General features: G+C 40.3%; 1 protein-coding gene across 1 annotated transcript in view; it reads left to right on the plus strand.

The window, feature by feature from the left end:
• Window positions 1-254: 254 nt before the first annotated feature.
• ZSWIM5 (zinc finger SWIM-type containing 5) overlaps window positions 255-18,341 on the plus strand; it is a 1,363,657-nt gene continuing 1,345,570 nt past the window's right edge. The window contains exon 1 of the mRNA XM_044085901.1: window positions 255-867. Coding sequence (XP_043941836.1) covers window positions 384-867 — 484 coding nt within the window. The 5' untranslated portion in view covers window positions 255-383. The remainder of the gene's footprint in view (window positions 868-18,341) is intronic.

Consider the following 18,341-nt stretch of genomic DNA (forward strand, 5'->3'; position numbering starts at 1 on the left):
ATTCTACTTTTAAAACTCGTGCTTCAAATGTGCAACAGTACAGAATATTTCAGGCGAATAATCATGGTATGTTGTATGTATTACTGCTGGAAGATGATAGACCTTTGTATGAACAAAATCGATATGCTTGCATTTCATTGGGTGTTCCACCTGCCGTGTCACTCTAGAATGGAAAAGAATTCCCACCTGGAAAATCCTGGTAAGAAAATCCCATCCTGAATTCCTCCCTGCGTTGACATCATTCCAAAAGGAGCGTGCTTGGATGACGTGAGACGCTGGGAGGGGGTAGCGATGTAGGGGTGTGACGTCATCAGTCTGGCAGCCCGTGCTCGAGCTCTGCTTGTCTGTGGCCAGTCAAGTGTGTTTTCGAATTCAGTTTAGCAATGGCGGAGGGAGAGCAGCTGGTGCCGTCTGCTAAGCGCTTCTGCTCTCGGAGCCAAGCAACACTCCACCGTGCTTCAACGGCTGGCTCCGGGCAGCCAACCCGCGTGTGTACGTTTAACCCGGAGTCTTTGCTTGACTGCGCGGCTAAGACAGTAGCCGAGAAATGGGCCTTCGAGCGGGTGGAAGAGCGCTTTGAGCGCATCCCGGAGCCCGTACAACGGCGTATCGTCTATTGGTCCTTCCCAAGAAACGAACGCGAGATATGCATGTACTCTTCTTTCCAGTACCGCGGAGATGAGAGCCCCACTGGACCGGTTCAATCCGCCTCAGGAGGGGGGAATGGCGGAACGGGTAGTGGAGGAGGTAGTTCGGGGCTGGGCAGCGGCGGGGCCAGCAGCAGTTCTGCCGCCGGGGATGGACTTCCCTTTCGTCGGGGGATTCGCCTTTTGGAAAGTGGTTGTGTGGAGAACGTTCTGCAAGTCGGTGAGTGAAGCCTATGGGCAATCTGTCACTGAGAGGCTGTTTGAGCAGAGAAATTGTAATGCACAGACGACCCCCCCCCCCCCATGATATGTTGGGGGCTGTTTACATCGAGCGAAGTTCAACTTCTTTATCCCGATTTCTGAGGACAGAGTTTTTTCGTCTCATAAAAAAAAAACTGTAACACATTTCTCTTCTTAAAAGCCTGTAACAATTTGATCAGTCTCAACTTTTAAGTTTGCATGGAACTAATGGGTGGGTGCGGTGCAGTGCAGATCCTGTTCTTATATAAAGTACAGTGAAGAGGCAGATTGAATGGGGAGAATACAGGGTGATATATTAAAATGCATGACGGAATGGTTTGTCTCTTTTGAAGGGGTGGCTGTACACAAATATAAACTTAAACGGTTATTTCCTTGAGTTTGTCTTGTTTTATTTGATGTGTCTTTAAATGTGCTCGCATTAGCAGCAGCAACTTTGCATAAACACTAGTGCCTGCTGTGCTCCTTAAGGACAGTTTATCCCAGCAGCGTTTGGCATTGATTTGTTTTATCTTGAATGGTTTTGATTAAAGTGGTCGGCTTGTATGTACGTGCGTATGTCTGCTTATTCTTGCGTTGCAGAAAAAAAACGAAATATGGGCATACTCATAACTTGGGTGTTTGAACTTGAAAAGGTTTCACATTTCTCTTTTGTGTATAGGAAAGTAGTCCCTGTGAACGTTGTCTGTTCTCTGTTTGTTGTATTTGGGTCTGCAGGCAGGTACTTGGCATGGCAGCTTGATTTTAGTACTTCCAAAACAAAAAATGTTGTCACTGAAATTCATCAAGATTGTATCGAGCATTCTAATAGCTAAAATAAATTTGTATTTTTAAGCTGTGTTTTTTTTTTTTTTTTTTTTTTTTTAGAGAAAAAGGGGCTATGTTTAAACACATTGTGTTTGTTTGATTATTCAGAATTATTGTAGTGCTACAGTTTAGGGGTGTGTGATGCTCTGTAAACGGAGGCTTAGTTGTTGGATGCTTTGTTTAAGATGCTCCGCTTGGAAGAGTTATAGCATGTGTATTGTATTTGTGTGGTGCAGTGACAGGACGGGAGAACGTTACTGCCTTTTGGCCCAAAGCTACCAGGATGTTCTGGAACACTTCGTTTTCTTCTGCACTCATCAAAAAAGAAACCAGAGCTATTTCTGTTGTTATTGTTTTTATGCGTAGCTACTAAGATGGGAATGCTGACATGTCTTTTAAATTATGTCTGTGTATTAGAGATCACCTAAAATAGTATTAATATTCATCTTGTAGTATAAGTGTGTTTTCTCATAAAAATATTGAACTGATATTTGTGATATTGTGTAATACATTTTGACATGTTCTATAATTCGTTTATGCCAGTGTAGCATGCTGTTTAGGATTTGTGTATGTGATTCTGTAACACTTGTTCATTGTTTCATAAGTTGTTCTTCATTTTCCAGAACTTAACGGTTGATACTTTGTTTCTTACTGCTTCTCAGAATGCATTCTGTCTGCAGTAAACTATAAGTACTGCATTTGAAATTTAGGGTCATATAGGTAGGTTTTCAATAAACTGCTATGTCAGATAGTGCAGTTGACTGCATTACTGGTGGCTTATGTTTGTATTGTACTGAATTAAAAACTGTATTTTCTGTGTAGTTTTATTGATAATGGGATCAGTGACTGGTACAGCATGAAGGGTGTTTTGTTTAGCATCAGTTGCAAAACAGGTGTGTGTGTGTGGTGTGTGTGTGAGAGAGAGTGTCTGTTACTAAGTATACATACAGTTAGCTACAAAATGTTGATTTAAATTCGTAAATTTAAAGGTCCTTAGTTTAGGGAAAATGAAATTGGTGGAACGTTTCTGTATTGTTTGGCCTGAAAGCGATGGTGACAGCTGTGGAATTTCATAGAATTTTCTGACCCATTTGCCTTATGTTGCCAGGCATGGCACGCATTTTCATTCTTGAGGCGTTTTCTCGAGAAAGTGCAAATATGCGGTAGTGCTTCTGGTGTTTGAAAATATATTTTTTTGTTTTTTAAGTTAAACCAGTGTTGTTTTGCAGTCAGTACTTAATGTCTAGCTGTGTATGTATTTATATTTCGTTTATTAATGGTTGGTGTCTAGTCATGTATTTGTGTTTTGATAATTTAGTTGTTCCTAATATAAACCTGATAAAAAAAATATGCTTAAGAAATGTATTGCACAGAAGTGATATAATTAGATATAAAAAGAAAATCAAAACTTTAGTCTGCAGAGTTTCTGTGAAAACATGTTTTATGATGCATTTGTGCACACCCTTAACACTTGACTGCATGCTTCTAACTTGTTAAACAGTAATCTATACAGTTTCTAGAACTATAATTTTTTTTTTTTTTTGTTCGGTGAGTTTAATTTTATACGTTGTAAACAGTTATATGTATTTATTTTATTGTGATTTACCTTGGGGATTGGTAATGTAATTGTTATGATTTTAGAATGGTTTTACTTGGCTTACTCCAGAGAATGTGGGTAATCATTATGAATCATCCCTGGATTAAGGTGCATATTTCTGTCTTTCTGTGGTACATTTATCAAGAGTTCATGTTTCTAAAATTAGATGTTGACTCCTAATCAAACGAATCCTGAAAAAAAAAAAAAAAAAAAAAATTTGCCGGGATTCAAGACCCCACATCTGGTATTTTATATGTTTACTCTGAAATCACCCTTTAATGTACTGTGCCGTAATCCCAGAAAACAGCACTTTGCATATGAGCACCCCTAAAATGCAACACAAAGATCTCAACACCTTTCAACGATGCAGCTGCACTATGTTAAAGGGGAAAAATACAATGAAACTGATCATAATTCTACAATATGTGGTATCTGTCATTTCATGCAGTATGTGTCATTTGACACACTGCGAGTAACCACGTGCATGTTTTTTAAAGGGTTGTACTTCTCTACTTTATATTCTTAATTCCTTCCTCCAGTGCTCCAATTTATATCTACCTTTTCTCTTCTACAAGTCTATAGTCATCATGAATCATTTATGATGTGAAACCTTATAACTGTCATAATTTTTACTTGTTAATGCTTGTTTTGCAACATATAATTTGAAGACATCAATTTTATATGTTACCGTACTATTTTCTTTTGTCTGGAGCTTTTCTTCTTGGGACTCTGCTGAAAAGAGGTCCTTACCTAATTATCCCAGTTAAAAGGAATTAATAAAGTAATTAACTTCATGTTTCCTTAGATTGCTGTGTGCAATTTGCATTGTAGAGAAGCATATTTAGTCTGTGTATGCTCTTTTTGTAGTGTGCAACAAAACGCCTCTAAATATAGTAGTGACACAGTGTATACATTTTCAGATATGATTGATTAGAAAACCATTGGGAAAGATCCGAGTCAAAACATCTGTGATGGATTTTGCTGAACTGTATATCGTGTGTATATGTGTGTGTATGTGTGTGATATATGTATATATATGTATGTGTGTATGTATATATATATATGTGTGTGTATATGTATGTATCTGTGTGTGTGTATGTGTATGTGTGTGTATATGTATATGTATATATATATATATATATATATATATATATATATATATATATATATATATATATATATATATATATATATATAATGATGTGTGTACGTAGCGTGTAAATAATGCAGAACAAAGAGTAGTATCCTGGATCTTTGTTTACAGAAGATGAGACACCCCTGAAGTAATTTTTTTGAGAGAACAGTTTGATAAAGTGGACTTGTAAGATGTTGTTTATACATGTGTGCACAAAATGTTTGGGTGAAGATACAGAGCCTCTCACTTTTTGTAGACTGTCTGGGGGTGGAGGGTTGGGGTGTTTGTTTACAGTTGCTTGGATATTATAACTCTTCCCAGATACTTCAAGATTCTGAATTTCAGCTCCTGATATTGTCATATTTGGTAAAGGCCGTCACTGCATCATTGCCAAGTATGGATCCCATTTAGCTTGATGACCGCGGTAAGCAAGATATCTTCATAAGTTGAATTTTTTTATCCGTTTTTAATGACTTCAGTTGTTTGTCCAACAGTGGAGTGTTACAGAAGTAGTAATAAATGTCAATTTGGAGAGTTTAATTCCTTGATTGTCTAAGTTCTCAGGAGAGTTTCAAAAATGCTTTGTATCCCCTTGACCTAGTCCTAAAAGCCACAGTTATTCTTGATTTTTACAAATATGTTGACCTCTCTGGCAAAATTAGATGGGGAATTTCAGGGGCTAAGCCCTGTGGTGGAATGCTGATACAACTTTTTTTTTTTTTGACAAAAAATCATCATTAGGAGCATAAGCAGGTCTACTGGGATTTTGGTGCTTTGTCACATGCTAATAATGTATTGCATCCAGTGAGTTAAGTGCAACAATGCATCTAGCATTAGTTCATTCTTACTTATTTGTGCCTTTGTTTCAATAGAAATGTAATGTTCCAAATAAATGTTTCCCTTTTTGAGTTATCACTGTAGGGATATTCCGTATACTTTTAAATGGATATGTTTGTGTGCGCAGCATGTGCCCATTAAAGTCTATGGAGTCATCTCATGTTTTCCCTGAGATAATGTAACTGATGTCGCATTTTAATTTTCAGTGGCATAAATAGAGGAAAATTAAGTCTTAAGAGGGATAGTTCAACGTGAAGTCTGGACTGAAAATGTTAGCCTATGGGCCAGAAAACCTAATTGGGACACCATGTATGATTCTGAAGTCATAGTAAGTGTCGTGGCCGACAAATTTACTCACATTTTCCTGTTGCTTGAATCTTTTAATACTTCCCCCTCATTATGACTGAGGACCAGATCCTAGAAAGTATCACCAAAATTTAAAATGTGTGCCAAGGGCCCAGACAATAATGGCATGACTTGTTGGCACAAAGTAGGTTATTTTTGAACCCCCTCCTTAAGCACTCTGATCTTAGCCTGTCTGCATTGTATATGCAGTAGAGGTGCCCCTTCATAGGGGCAGAGTGGTAACTGATCCTGGGAATTGTTGTCGTAGTAGTCCTGCTAGTATGAAATTGTGGAGTGATCTTGGTCTCGCTGACGGTGATACTCTGTCCTGCTTGGTACTGCTTTGCTAGGGTATCATCAGCCTTCTAGAATCAGGTCTGTATTGTAGCAGCTTCTAGTAAGAGTAGAATCTTCCTTGTGAGTGTTACTTTGAGAATGGGATCCCTGTAAAAGTATTAATTTGTTTTTGATTGGCCAGCTTTTGTAGGGACATGACCCTTGTAGACATTTAAATAAAAATGGGTTTGATCAATTTGGTGAGTAGCAAGAAGTAGTGTAAATTATGTTTAGTAGTGCAAGACTAGTCCACAGCAACCTCTACATCCTTGCAGTGCATACTGTTTCTTTGTCCGAGTTAGTGTTGTGATGATGCCCAATTCTTTGGATCCATGCTTTTAAGATACTATAAGAAGGCCCTTTCTAAGTACCTCTTCAAGGAAGTTGATTGTAATTTTTTTTAAAGGGATAATGGATAAGATCTTTAAAAGGCTTGCAATTCTAAAAAATGCTTACTGAATCTCGGCTGTTTTCATATGGTATTTAACTCTTATGTTTTTCTGATGGTCTGTGTGCTTTTATTTTGAGTTTTTTTCTTGAAAAAAATTCAGTTTTAAATCTTAATTTCTGGTAGCTAAACTGTATTGCAACCCATGTAAACTGATAAAATGTAAACTTGCTAATTTATTAGAAATGTACATAAACTATAACATTCATGTACATAAACTATATAACATTCTACTTTGTATAAAATATATAATGTAAATGAACTGTCTAAACTTTCAGCGTTTTGAGGCTTGGTATAATGGTTAAGGTCTTTGTCTTCTGGCACAAGGTAGTAGTGTGTGTTTGATTCTCGTCTAAAAGGAAAACTGGCCAGGCTTGTAATGGTCCATAAGGGCAGCTGGCCTAGTACTTGCCCATGAACCTATAAAGAGCATATAAATATATAATATTTAAACACAGACTAGCATTAACTTTGAAAGTCTCAGGGGTATTATCTTTGTAACAGGCAAACAGTATATATTCCCTAACTAATGTGACCCCCCCCCCCCCACACACACACACACAAGCACATAACTTTTTAAACACCCCCTAACTAACATACTCCTCAAATTTAGGTGCACTTGATACAAGGGGCACAATTTTATATTGGGTTGTGCAGGTAGGCTTATAAAGGCCCTGGTGGTCATAGCCTAGTATATACCTATGGACCTAAATAATCCTAAGAATTTGTGATATATTTGCAGTGTAAAACGTAAGTTTACTTGCATTGTTTATTGTCCCTGAACCTGTTTCACAACTGATGGAAGGTGTCTGGACCAGTCCATCTACCTTGCTTTTATTAATAAAACATCCATTTTAGTTTTGTTTGTCACAGCAGAACTCCGGTCCGCTAATGATTGGCAGTAGAGTTTTACATGCTGGCTTGCCGGGCCTAACGCACAACCTTCAACGAAGGAACGCCCATTCACGCATGTCGCCACACAGAAGAAGCTCTAACTGAGAATTGAATGGACAACGTCTAACTGTGAGGTGACAACGCTACCGCAGCACCACCACCGCAGTATATAATAAAACATCCATTTTAGTACTAAAGATTATTTTGCAAATTTGTATTTGCTGCTTTACTATGTTCTGATTTAAACTCGTCTACAATTTAAGCGACTGCACTCATTAGCTTGTTTTTATGGGTAGTCTATATTTTTTCTCATGCATTATGGATTTGGTTGCACTTATTTCCATATATTTTTGTACCTAGTGTACGTAATAGAAATGTGTGTGGCTCATTTCTACAAAGCAAAGTACTTTTATAAGTTGTTTAAAGTACACTTTTGTATCTTTTAAGTTTGTTTGTGGTAGCATTTCACTCTGGATTCTTTTACTGTGCGTTTACATTAGGTGGACTGGGATTATTCATTTTAGTAGCAGTAGGTGTTTACCTCATTTAACAGAGTTGGGAAGCACACACCAGGACTAATAAGTGTAGTTGTTTTTATTGGCCGGGGGGGCTCATTTGTTAGTTTTTTTGTATTCCCAGTGCTGGTATAAATTTGGCTCATTTGTGCCAGTACCCTGTGCAGACACAAACATCTGCAAACCTTGGCTATTTTCATTATACTGTGAAAGTTTACCGTGTTGGTCGGCTTGTTATAGTACTCAGGGCTCTTACTGCACAGAGGCATCTAGTCTGGCGCTAGGCAGCATAGCTGGTTAGGTTAGCTGCAGATTGCCATAGGATCATAGATTAGTACTAGGCTAATTGCCCTTGCAAGCCATTTTAAGCCTAGCCAATTATCCCTTGTGAGACTCAAACCCTACACCTTGTGTTTGTAAGGCAAACACCTCAACCATTAAGCCACCCTCCTAACCCCTTCATCTGGTTACAAACACCTTCCACTGCTATCCTTCCTAGTGCACATTAGGACCTGTAACCATGGATGGGCACTTTCTGGCTATCTCTGCATCCAGCATGGTTGACATAGGTTTCCTGAGGCAATGTAACAATTGCCTTATGTATGCTGACAATCATTTAATTGTTGAACAGACAAACACAGTATGTGATAGATGTAGTTACACATTGACGCTGGAGGCTAGACTGTTGCATACAGGTACAAAAAGCAACAAACAAGTTGTCAGTGACTCGCATACCTGCAAAGGACCACACACACATACCCACATATGCGGATGTGCCTCAAAGGCCACATCTCATTGCGTATCTCTCAACTACCAAGCCCATAAGGCAAAACACTCCACAACCCAAATTCTGGTCATAGGAAACTCCATTGTGAGAGGCACACCCTTTTACCAGGCTGGATAAGGGGAAGGTTACAGTTAGTTGCCTGTCAGGGGCCAGAATTTGCCAGATCATGCAAGCACTCGGATCACTTACCCCTAAGTACCAGTATGACTTGGTCATAGACCGTGTGGGCATGAATGACCTGAGACATCTCTCCTTGTACTATATGAAGAGAGACATGATTGAGCTCTCAGGATATGTGTCGCAAGTAGATGTGAGCCTAGTATTGAGCAGCATTCTACTTTCTCCAAGGATGATGCCACAATACCAGCAGAAAATTATAGACTTCATCATTTGGCTTAGCTTCTGGTGTCATTCAAAGGGGTTCAGTACTTTTCGTCCTGGGAGAAGATGGTTGATGGGCCACGCTGTTTTGTTTGGGATGTTTTTCAGCTGTCACTTCTTCTAGGCTTTTGGGTATTGGCCAAAACGTTATCCACCCCTATAGTGCTTTTTTTTTTTTTAAGAATTCTAGGCAAAGTTTCCAGTGTAACAAAAGCTACACAGGACAAGCTAAAGGTGTTACTGCTCAATGCTAGGAGTCTCAACAAGAAACTCCCTGGAAGCTCTGCTGACGTCTCTGCAGTTACTGAAACATGGTTCAAAACCATGGAAAGCACTTTGTTATTGCATGGTTGCAATGTCTTATTCTTGCTACTCACGGAACATGAAAGAGCAAAAGGTGGAAGTGTATCCATCTACATAAAGGATACGTGCACTTCACCTCAAGGCTGGTCAAGGAATGTAATATGCTTGCTAGCTACAGGTCCCCCACCATGATCCAAGAAAACCATACCTCATACCTGAAGTTACTATCATCACTCACCACCCAGCCCAGTACCACACTCATGGCTGATTTTAATTGGGAGGCCTATATCACCACTAACATGCAGGCACAAAGATTTCTTGACTTTGTAAATTCATATGCCCTGTAGCAGCTTGTCTGCACTTCATTAGGGGAACAAATGTATTAGGTATGGTACTCGCAAATATGGGAGAGTGCTGCACCTCCCTAGTGAGATGATTGTAAGATCAGATTACAAAGCAGTCTCCCTTGAAGTAAAGGTGAAACTAGCCCCCCCCCCACATAACCCCCCAAATTTTAAGAACTTTAAAGTAAATTACCCCTTTATTAAGGGATGGCATACCTAGTTTCTAAGCTCCCCCAAATCCAGAAGTCACAGAAACCTATGTCGAGGCGTACACAAAAGCCCTGTACAGCAATATAAACAACTACAGTCATGTAAACAGCTGCATAGAAATGACGGTGCCAGACTGAAATAAACTCTGGTCAAACTGCAAAAATAAGTTACCCTAGTGGACATCTGGTAGTAATTAGATTTTCTTGTTTGGTTTACAACCTATCGACGTAAGAGGGAATGCGCACACCTTCGCAAAAAGTCTAAACAACTGAATTAGGGAGCTAGTCATATGTCTGAAAGCAGACATGGAAGTAAAAATAGTCTCCAAAGCTAAGGCTATAACCATAAGGCATTTTTAAGTTATGTCCACAATCATAAAGGCAACACCCACTGATGTACAGAATTAGTTGTAGATGGCATCACCTGGACTCAGCTGGAAGATGACAAATCTGATGGCCGACAAAGGGGGATAATCTGTTGACCCGGGAAATTACAGACACTTAAGTTTGACTAGTCTTATGTAAGGCTGTGGAAAGAATAATCGTGGGCCTAATAAATAATGACAGGAAACCAACACTGGACCCAAACCAGTTCGGCTTTGTCAAGGGTAGGTCATGCCTACTGAATCTGGTGGATTTCTTTGAGAAAGTTAGTAAGGCCATGGACGTGGGTAAAACAGAACATGCAGCCTACCTTGGTCTGGCCCACAATTAAGTATTGTACTCACAACATTGGGCATAATTCCCCAAGTCACCATGTGGATAGCCAACTGGCTCATGGAAAGGACATACGGTTAATGTGGGTGAGTCCAGGTCCAGCAAGAGGTCATTTGCTAGTGGTGTGCCACAGGGTTGAGTGTTGGGACCATTGCTATTCAGAATGTACATCTCTGAAGTTAAGACTAATGTGGAAGGCCTCTGGCTGTATGTTTGCCAAAATCCCAATCCCTCTGCACCACACGCTCCGGAGACCTCAACCTCATTACCACAATCAACAGAACATGCTGGAGGGACAAGTTCATAACCCAGAGACTACCCATGCTCTGGAGCAGACTTCCCATACATGTCAAGCAGCGCACCTCATTAGCCCTCTTCAGGAGAAATCTTAATGAGTGTATGGGAAATAGAAAGTTCACCCCGGGGATCACTCCAGTGGCTCTACTTGCTAGAGGCACTGGGAACTAACATCGGGCGGCACAATGCCAGGGTACCTCTATGGGCTAGGCGTGTAAAGACCCCAGGGCCATTAGCCTAGTACCACCTATGAATGCAAGCTGGGGAAAGCACTGAATTCCCCAGTGATGTAGGTATCATTTAGGAGGGTCTAGATTAGACATATGATTGGTGCCAGAGCCATGGCCTAAGAATAATTGCGAAAACATGCATTATCACTTCCTTTGGAAGTCAAATCCCCTCCAGATTACAATATCAACAGCACACCCCTAACAGTAGATTTAGAAGTGAGGGGTCTAGGTACACAGGTAGTAGCCTGAACTTTTACAGCCGTGTATCCACAGTAGTGAGGGAGACTTTTTTTTAATGTGACACAACTTATAAGTACTTGACTAGGCACTTACAGCAGCTGGAATGTCCTCAGAGGTTCCTCACAAAGAAAATACAGGGTGTAAATGTCTTATCCAGATAAACTATAAGCCCCATCTCTTTACTCTGTCTCATACTGACTATTGAAGTGAACTATGTCTGACCTACAAGGCACACTCAAATCCAGCCGTGATGGAGCTGCTACACATCTGCAAGTCGAACAGCATGAGGGTCACCCGATCTATGTATCTGCACTTAGCAACTCAAACATGCTGGAGAGACAAATGTGCGTATCCATGATTGCCCCCCCCACCTTTTTTTTTTTTTTTTTTGGGAACAGTTTTCCTGTTCACATTATGCAGAGCCCTCCCTCCTCCCTTCAAACACAATTTAGATCAGTGGATGGGGAGTCAAAAATTCACAGTTGGGGTAGTACCTATGTTCCTTATGGACATGGGGCAATGTGTCAGATACTCAATGCATAGGCACAAAACCATGCCATCCTCTTGCCCCTAGAGGCCATATATTGGGGAAAATCGGGTTATATTGGTTAGACTTGTAAAGGCTCTTAAGTTGTAAGTCTAGTAATCTCCTATGAACCTAGTATAGTAATGCTAGAAGTTGAGCAGTCATTGTTTGATATGGACTGCTGTGTGGCAAGTACAGCTTGATTTGGTCTGGTGGAATTTTTTGTTTGGCTCCAAAGGTGAATTTTTGTTTGGCTCCAAAGGTGAAGAGGGGGGCTTGTAGTTGCTGTAGGTAGTTGGGGATGGCTTTCCAAATTTTAGAAGCAAGAACTGAGAGAGTGGATGGTGCAAGGTAGCCCGGTTCGTGAGGGTTGACGTTTGGGGAGAGTGCTTGGAAGAAGTCTCTGAAGTTGTGTCTGCTTAGTTTAAAGTTTGGTAGCTAGCAGTGAAAAAAGTCTTGAAGATGAGAGGAGCCTAATAACAGGTCTGCTCTGTGGTGAACTGTGAGTCATTTTGGATTTTTGGGGGTAAGGCAGTGGTGCTGATTAGAGGGTGAGGGATCTACTTCAGTAGATTGAAATGTTAAAATACCAAGACGAAAATCGCGGATGTTTATAATACTGAAACTTTAAAACATTAACTTTCATAATTTTGAAAACCATCACGTTAAATATTTAATTTGTAGTGATTTTTAAAGCAAAAAATGCAGGTTTGTCAAGAGATACTCATTCTCTGCTTGTTGATGATGTGATAGCTTCCACTTCTCTTAATTTTGTTGCAAGCCTACCAAATAGATTATCTAGCTTTAAAGCCTTCCTAACATTAGATAATATTGATCTAAATTTTATTTAAAAACTGGAAAATTCCTTGAGAAAAGAGTTTGATTCGACAAGCGATAATGCAGTTTTAGTACTCTGTACGTAAAAATCTACTGCCAATCATTAGTGGACCGGAATTCTGCTGTGGCGACCCCTAACCGGGAAAAGCCGAAAGACACAACAGCAGCTACTGTGAACGTTAGAATTTCTGAAAGTTGTAGCAGCACATGTGAAGAATGTGTAATACACTTCCTGTTATAAGAGTTTAATTTAAGCTGCACTAAAGAACATCATTAATAAAATGAAGTAAAGAAAAAGTATTTGTATCGTGGAATAAAAAGTTTATTTTGTTTTGAATGCTTCACTGGACAGAAGCTGCGGTGGTGCAGTGGTAGTGTTCTCACCTCACAGCAAGAGGTTCTCCGGTTCGATTCTTGGCTGGAGCGCCTTCTGTGTGGAGTCTGCATGTCCTCCCCGCATTCGAAAGATGTGTGGATGGGCGTGCCTTCGTTCAAGGCTGGGTGTCGGGCTGGCATCTTGGCACCGTAAAAATCAACTGCCAATCATTAGTAGGCTGCAGTTCCGCTGTGGCAACCCCCAACCGGGAAAAGCTGAAAGAAAACAAACTGGTGTCGGCAGAGGTGCGCAACATCTGCAGTTGTATTTTCAATGTTATAGAAGTCTGTCTTTTAAAGTTTCAATATTATAAACATTCGCAATTTTTCATCTTGGTATTTTAAATTTTGGGATTTTAGCATTTTAATCTACTGAAGTAGATCCAGGGTGAGTTAGTGATGGAGTGACACATTTTATTTTAGATAGTCTGCAGTGTGGAGGAGTTTTTCTTGGATGCTAAGGGACTAACCAGAACAGCCACATGAAGCTGAGACAGAAGGACTCCTTTGCCTATTGCTGCCCTGGCTGGTTTGTGTAAGTAGAGTGAAATGTTCCTATTTCAGAAGAGAAGTGAGGAAAAAAGGGAGAGAGAGAATGAAAGTTAACTACATGGATATTGAATGTTGGTGATTGGTCTTCCCACAAACCGAGGTATTTGAAGAAGAAATTGGTTGTTTCTGTTGGTGTGCCACCACGGGTGGTGATAATTGAGTGACTTTGGTAAGTTTTTTTGGTGGTGCTAAATGGCATGCTTTTTGTTTTTGTAGGATCAAGAGTCAGTTTGTGGTTAATGAGCCAGGAACTGAGAAGATAAGGTCTTTTTTTGTTGTTTCAAGTTGTAGAGTGGTTGCTGGATAATGTAGAGTAGGAAGGTCATTGGGTGGTTTGTTAATGAAATCGAGAAAAGGAGCTGGGGTAGAACCATGGGTACTCCCATTGAAAGAGGTGGTGGCTGAAAGGAAGCACCTGTTTTAACTGTGAAGAATCTGTTTAACAAGAAGTCTTGGAACACGAGAGAGAGAGGAGTTGGTACCAGGTGGATAAGGTATAAGGCTTTTGTGAGGTCAGTGAATATTACTTCTGTCAAGTTAGATTTCTTCATGTTGAGGACAATGTCGGGCACCAAAGTGCCTATATTGTACTATGACCTGTTCAGAATCCATGCTGTTTAGGCTAAGGGGATGGTATTGTTGAGTATAGAATGTAATTGACTGTAGTTTGAGAGTTGAATGTAGATTTTTTTCCTAGCATCTTGTCAAGAGTGAGTAGAGTGGAAATAAGACAAGGGCAGGGGAGTAATAAATGCTGTTTTCTAGATGTTTGGCATTATATTTTGAATCTGGCAAAGGTTAAGGATGTGATGAACAGGGTGGGAAAGATTCAGTTTGAACCTGGGGGAAAGCCTGTGGGGCATGTCTTCAGATAGGTTCGAATAGATTGATTTGTTTATGCAAGATTTTTCTACACTAGAGGGGTGCGTAAAAGCAGGGAATTCTGAAAGAAACGAGAGTGGTGTGGAGGTGCTGCTGACGGATTGTGGGGGCTGGCTAAATTCTTTTACAAAGTGAGGGCAAGTTAGTGGTCTGTGAATAGTTTGGATTAGTTTACAGAGACATGACTTTAAAGCAGGGAAAGCACTCCCTTTAGCATCTCTCATGTCTTCAGACATGCTGGCAGTTGTGAGGGTATATCAGTATTTGTCAAGATACCATCATTTCACAACTTTATTCATTTGGACCCTGCATTTGAACTAGTAGATGTCTGACTCATCTAAACAAGATTAATTACTATTTTATAGCTACTTGTAGAACGCCTTCTCTGTCCCCTATTGACCACAATAGCTTCTGTAATACTTTAGCTAATATCCCCATTAATTTCACCACCTTTATATTGGTGGACTTCAGCTGTCTGCCAGTCGTCTGGCTGACCTACACTGCCCCTGGTCAAGGGCTTTTGTGATATAGTAAATGTTAACTTTCTTGCCCAGGAAGTTTAACTATCCTGTTAAGGGCCCTGATAGCATTATTCTTGTCCTTGCAAGTTTGGACCTTTCTTGCATGTCTGTGTTGCCTCTTCTTGTTAAGTCAGACCATAAGTCAGTGATCTTTTCCTTTTAAAATTTGGTGCTGCTTACCCTGCACCTGTTTCAAGAACAAATCAGTGTACAACAAAACTCGTAACTGTGTTAAATGCCGATCAGTCTCACGTGAGTAAAAAAAGTGTTAAATGTGCATGAAAACAGAATTCATTTGAGCACTTTTATTTAATTGTAAACTTAATCAGAATGTGGTTAGAGTTTTTATTTGATCTAGATAAATTCTGCTGTCATTGTTGAAACTACCCCAATGGCTCTAATTTCTACTCCCACTTGTACTGATAACAGTCTCCTGTCTGCATGAGATATATAATGGGGACATTTTTAAGCAATCCCTTGTGATGGAAGTACTTATATAAGGTTATGGTGTCGTGATTCCATCCAATGGGGTGGGGGTGCAATAGGGAGCATGCAGTTTATTGCCCCGTCTCTGTAGAAGTTCAGCCAAATCCACCACCCTTTCCCTTCAGACAATGCCCCCTCACTTCGAGGTCCTAGCTTCCATTAGGAATCCTGTCAGGGAGCACCTATGTAACCCCTCCCCACAGAGTTTGATTTTTCCACCTCAGTTTCCTTGTCAAATGACTCTGAGCAAGTTATTTAACCAGGCTGCACTTGCATCCTAAGATTGGAAAAGTTCCATGTGGATTGCTGTCCCAGTTAATAAAAAATATCATACAAAGCAAAAACAAAATCTTTAGTAGACCAGGCTGTAAAACTAAAATCATAACAGAACTCTTCTTCTTCTTCTTCCTCCTCCTTTTCCCGGTTAGGCGCACACACGCTCTCACACCTAGGGCCAATTTAGAGTGTGCAGTCCACCTACTGTATGTCTTTGGGATGTGGGAGGAAACCGGCGCACCCAGAGGAAACCCACTTGACCACAGGCGGACATGCAGACTCTGCACAGAAGGCACCCCAGCCAAGAATCGAACCAGAGAACCTCTTGCTGTGAGGCGACAACGCTAACTGCTGCACCACCATGGCCGCCCCTCTTCCTACACTTTTTAAAATGTAAAAATAACCACACTCCTTCGATACCTCACAAAGGACCACTTCCAAAAAGCAAAAAAAGTCAGCTGGCTTTACCATAAAGGGATAGTCCTCCAATGATTAAAAATACTTGTACTACTTGTAACTAATCTTTTTTTTTTAAATACTCTGGAGTTGTAAAAAACCCACAGAAACTGCTTAAGGCCTTGTTCATTTGAACTTTGAAGTTAGTAAAGTTCATAAAGGTTGATGAAAGATGAGCTGCTATAACATTTGAAAAAGCAGACATAAGTTGGTAAATGGAGTAAGTGTTGGTGTGTGTGTCTCTATAGATATCAATATATCTATATCAAAAATGTCTCTGGTGCCATTGCCTGTGCTTGCAAGCAGCATTTGTGGTTTGGTTCTTTGCTGACCACATGACGTGATGAATCTTGTGTAGCTGAAGTAGGTGTTTTGTGCTGCTGTTCTTTATCTGTTTTGTTATGCTTTATGGCATCAACCAGTCAAGATTAGCAGAGGAACATGTCTGTGCCATCTGAATAGGGCTATGGAAACGTGGTCCATAGTTTCTCCTCAGTCCTAAAAAGTGCATCATAATATCTTACAGAAAGACTGCCAAGGCAGCAAACTACTGAGTTGATGGTACACCCCTAAGAGCAGACTCTGCACTCAGGGATTTGGGAACGCATATAGACAGCAGTTTGACATTTGACCATAATGTGTCTACTGTAGTGAGAAAATTATTCTGTGCTACACAAGTTATAAACAGGGTTATGCATCTCTGTTCAAGTATGTCATTGTTCTGATGTAATGTGCTCTCATAAGACCAGTCATTGAGTGTAATGCTTCATTTGATGTGTAACTGGTCAGCCATATGCAGTGTCTTGAGTGTCGTCAGATTCATCACAAAGAATATATAGTGTGGAAAACAAGTCCTGTGCAGGCTACTTCAAAGCCTTGTCCTTATATTCGGTCTCTTACAGGCCACTGAGAGGTGAGCTGTGCCTGGTCTACAGGGCATCCTGAAATCTAGCACTAATGAACCTGTTGCATATCTGTAAAAACAGCATCAGAAGCATCCAATCCAGGGACTTTTGCCTGTAACATAAATGTGATATGCTGGAGGGACGTAAATGCATCTCGGAGGCTCTCCTTTCTGTGGAACAGGTTTTCCATCCATGTGAAGGAGAATTCATCCCTGGGCTTATTCAAATGAAATTTGGTTCAGTGAATGGGGAAATGTAAATAATCCCTGGTCTGGCCCTTGTGTCTCCACTGGAGAGAAGAGGCTTGTACATGCTTGTCTATGCATGTCTGTGTGTGTATGCATACATACTGCTGCATTAGCCTAAGCTGTTTGGGTTATATCCTCCCAAGGATAACACACAAAAAAAAAAAACTTTTCAAGGCTTGAGGGCACCTTCTACATGCTGTAACTGCCAGGAGCTTAAGCAGAACTCCATAAAAACAAAAGGGCATTGTTCCAAAAAGCTTCAAAGCTTTCTTGTCGCCAAGTGCACTCCTCCTGTGGACTTCATGGTACTGACTGTCTGATAGTGTTCCTTAAAGGCTGGGCAGATAAGTTCCTTTCAGTGAAAAACTTTCCGGAATATTTTTCTGAATGTGTTTAACTATGAAGTATTATATATTGGTTGGTTTTCTCAGGTGAGAATGCTTGTTTAAAAAAAAAAGTGTAAATGCTTTTTGACTAAACTTTTTCTATTTTGCTATGCTGAACAATTCTGTTTGGGGCAGGGTATTGTAGATTTGAGTACTGTCTTTAAGATTTTCTTTCCTCAAAATATGTTTTGGCAGGGTATTGTAGATTTGAGTACTGTCTTTAAGATTTTCTTTCCTCAAAATATGTTTTGGATGGTCACTTATTTTACCGAGTTGGGCAGACTGTGCTGCCTGCCCTGCTCATATTCTTTTCAGCCAAACTATAGAGTAGATATGTTTCCCTGGCTGTTCTTCCCCATCTGTAAGAAATTAATTTCTTGGAGGTCTTGTATCTGGCTAGCTCTGTAACCCCCTCTGCCACTGATGGGTGACTGCTGTGGACAGGCTGGTTTCCTCGGGCCACTTGTAGTATCCTTGTCACTCTGGTGTAGCGAATAGGGCCACAAAGGATCTGGGGTTAATTATGTTCTCTGTGGCTGTTTGTTGGCCCTTACTCAGATAAAA

This window comes from Protopterus annectens, chromosome 10.part0 (assembly GCF_019279795.1).
Source record: "Protopterus annectens isolate FY-2018-M chromosome 10.part0, PAN1.0, whole genome shotgun sequence".
In the NCBI taxonomy this organism is placed as follows: domain Eukaryota; kingdom Metazoa; phylum Chordata; order Ceratodontiformes; family Protopteridae; genus Protopterus; species Protopterus annectens.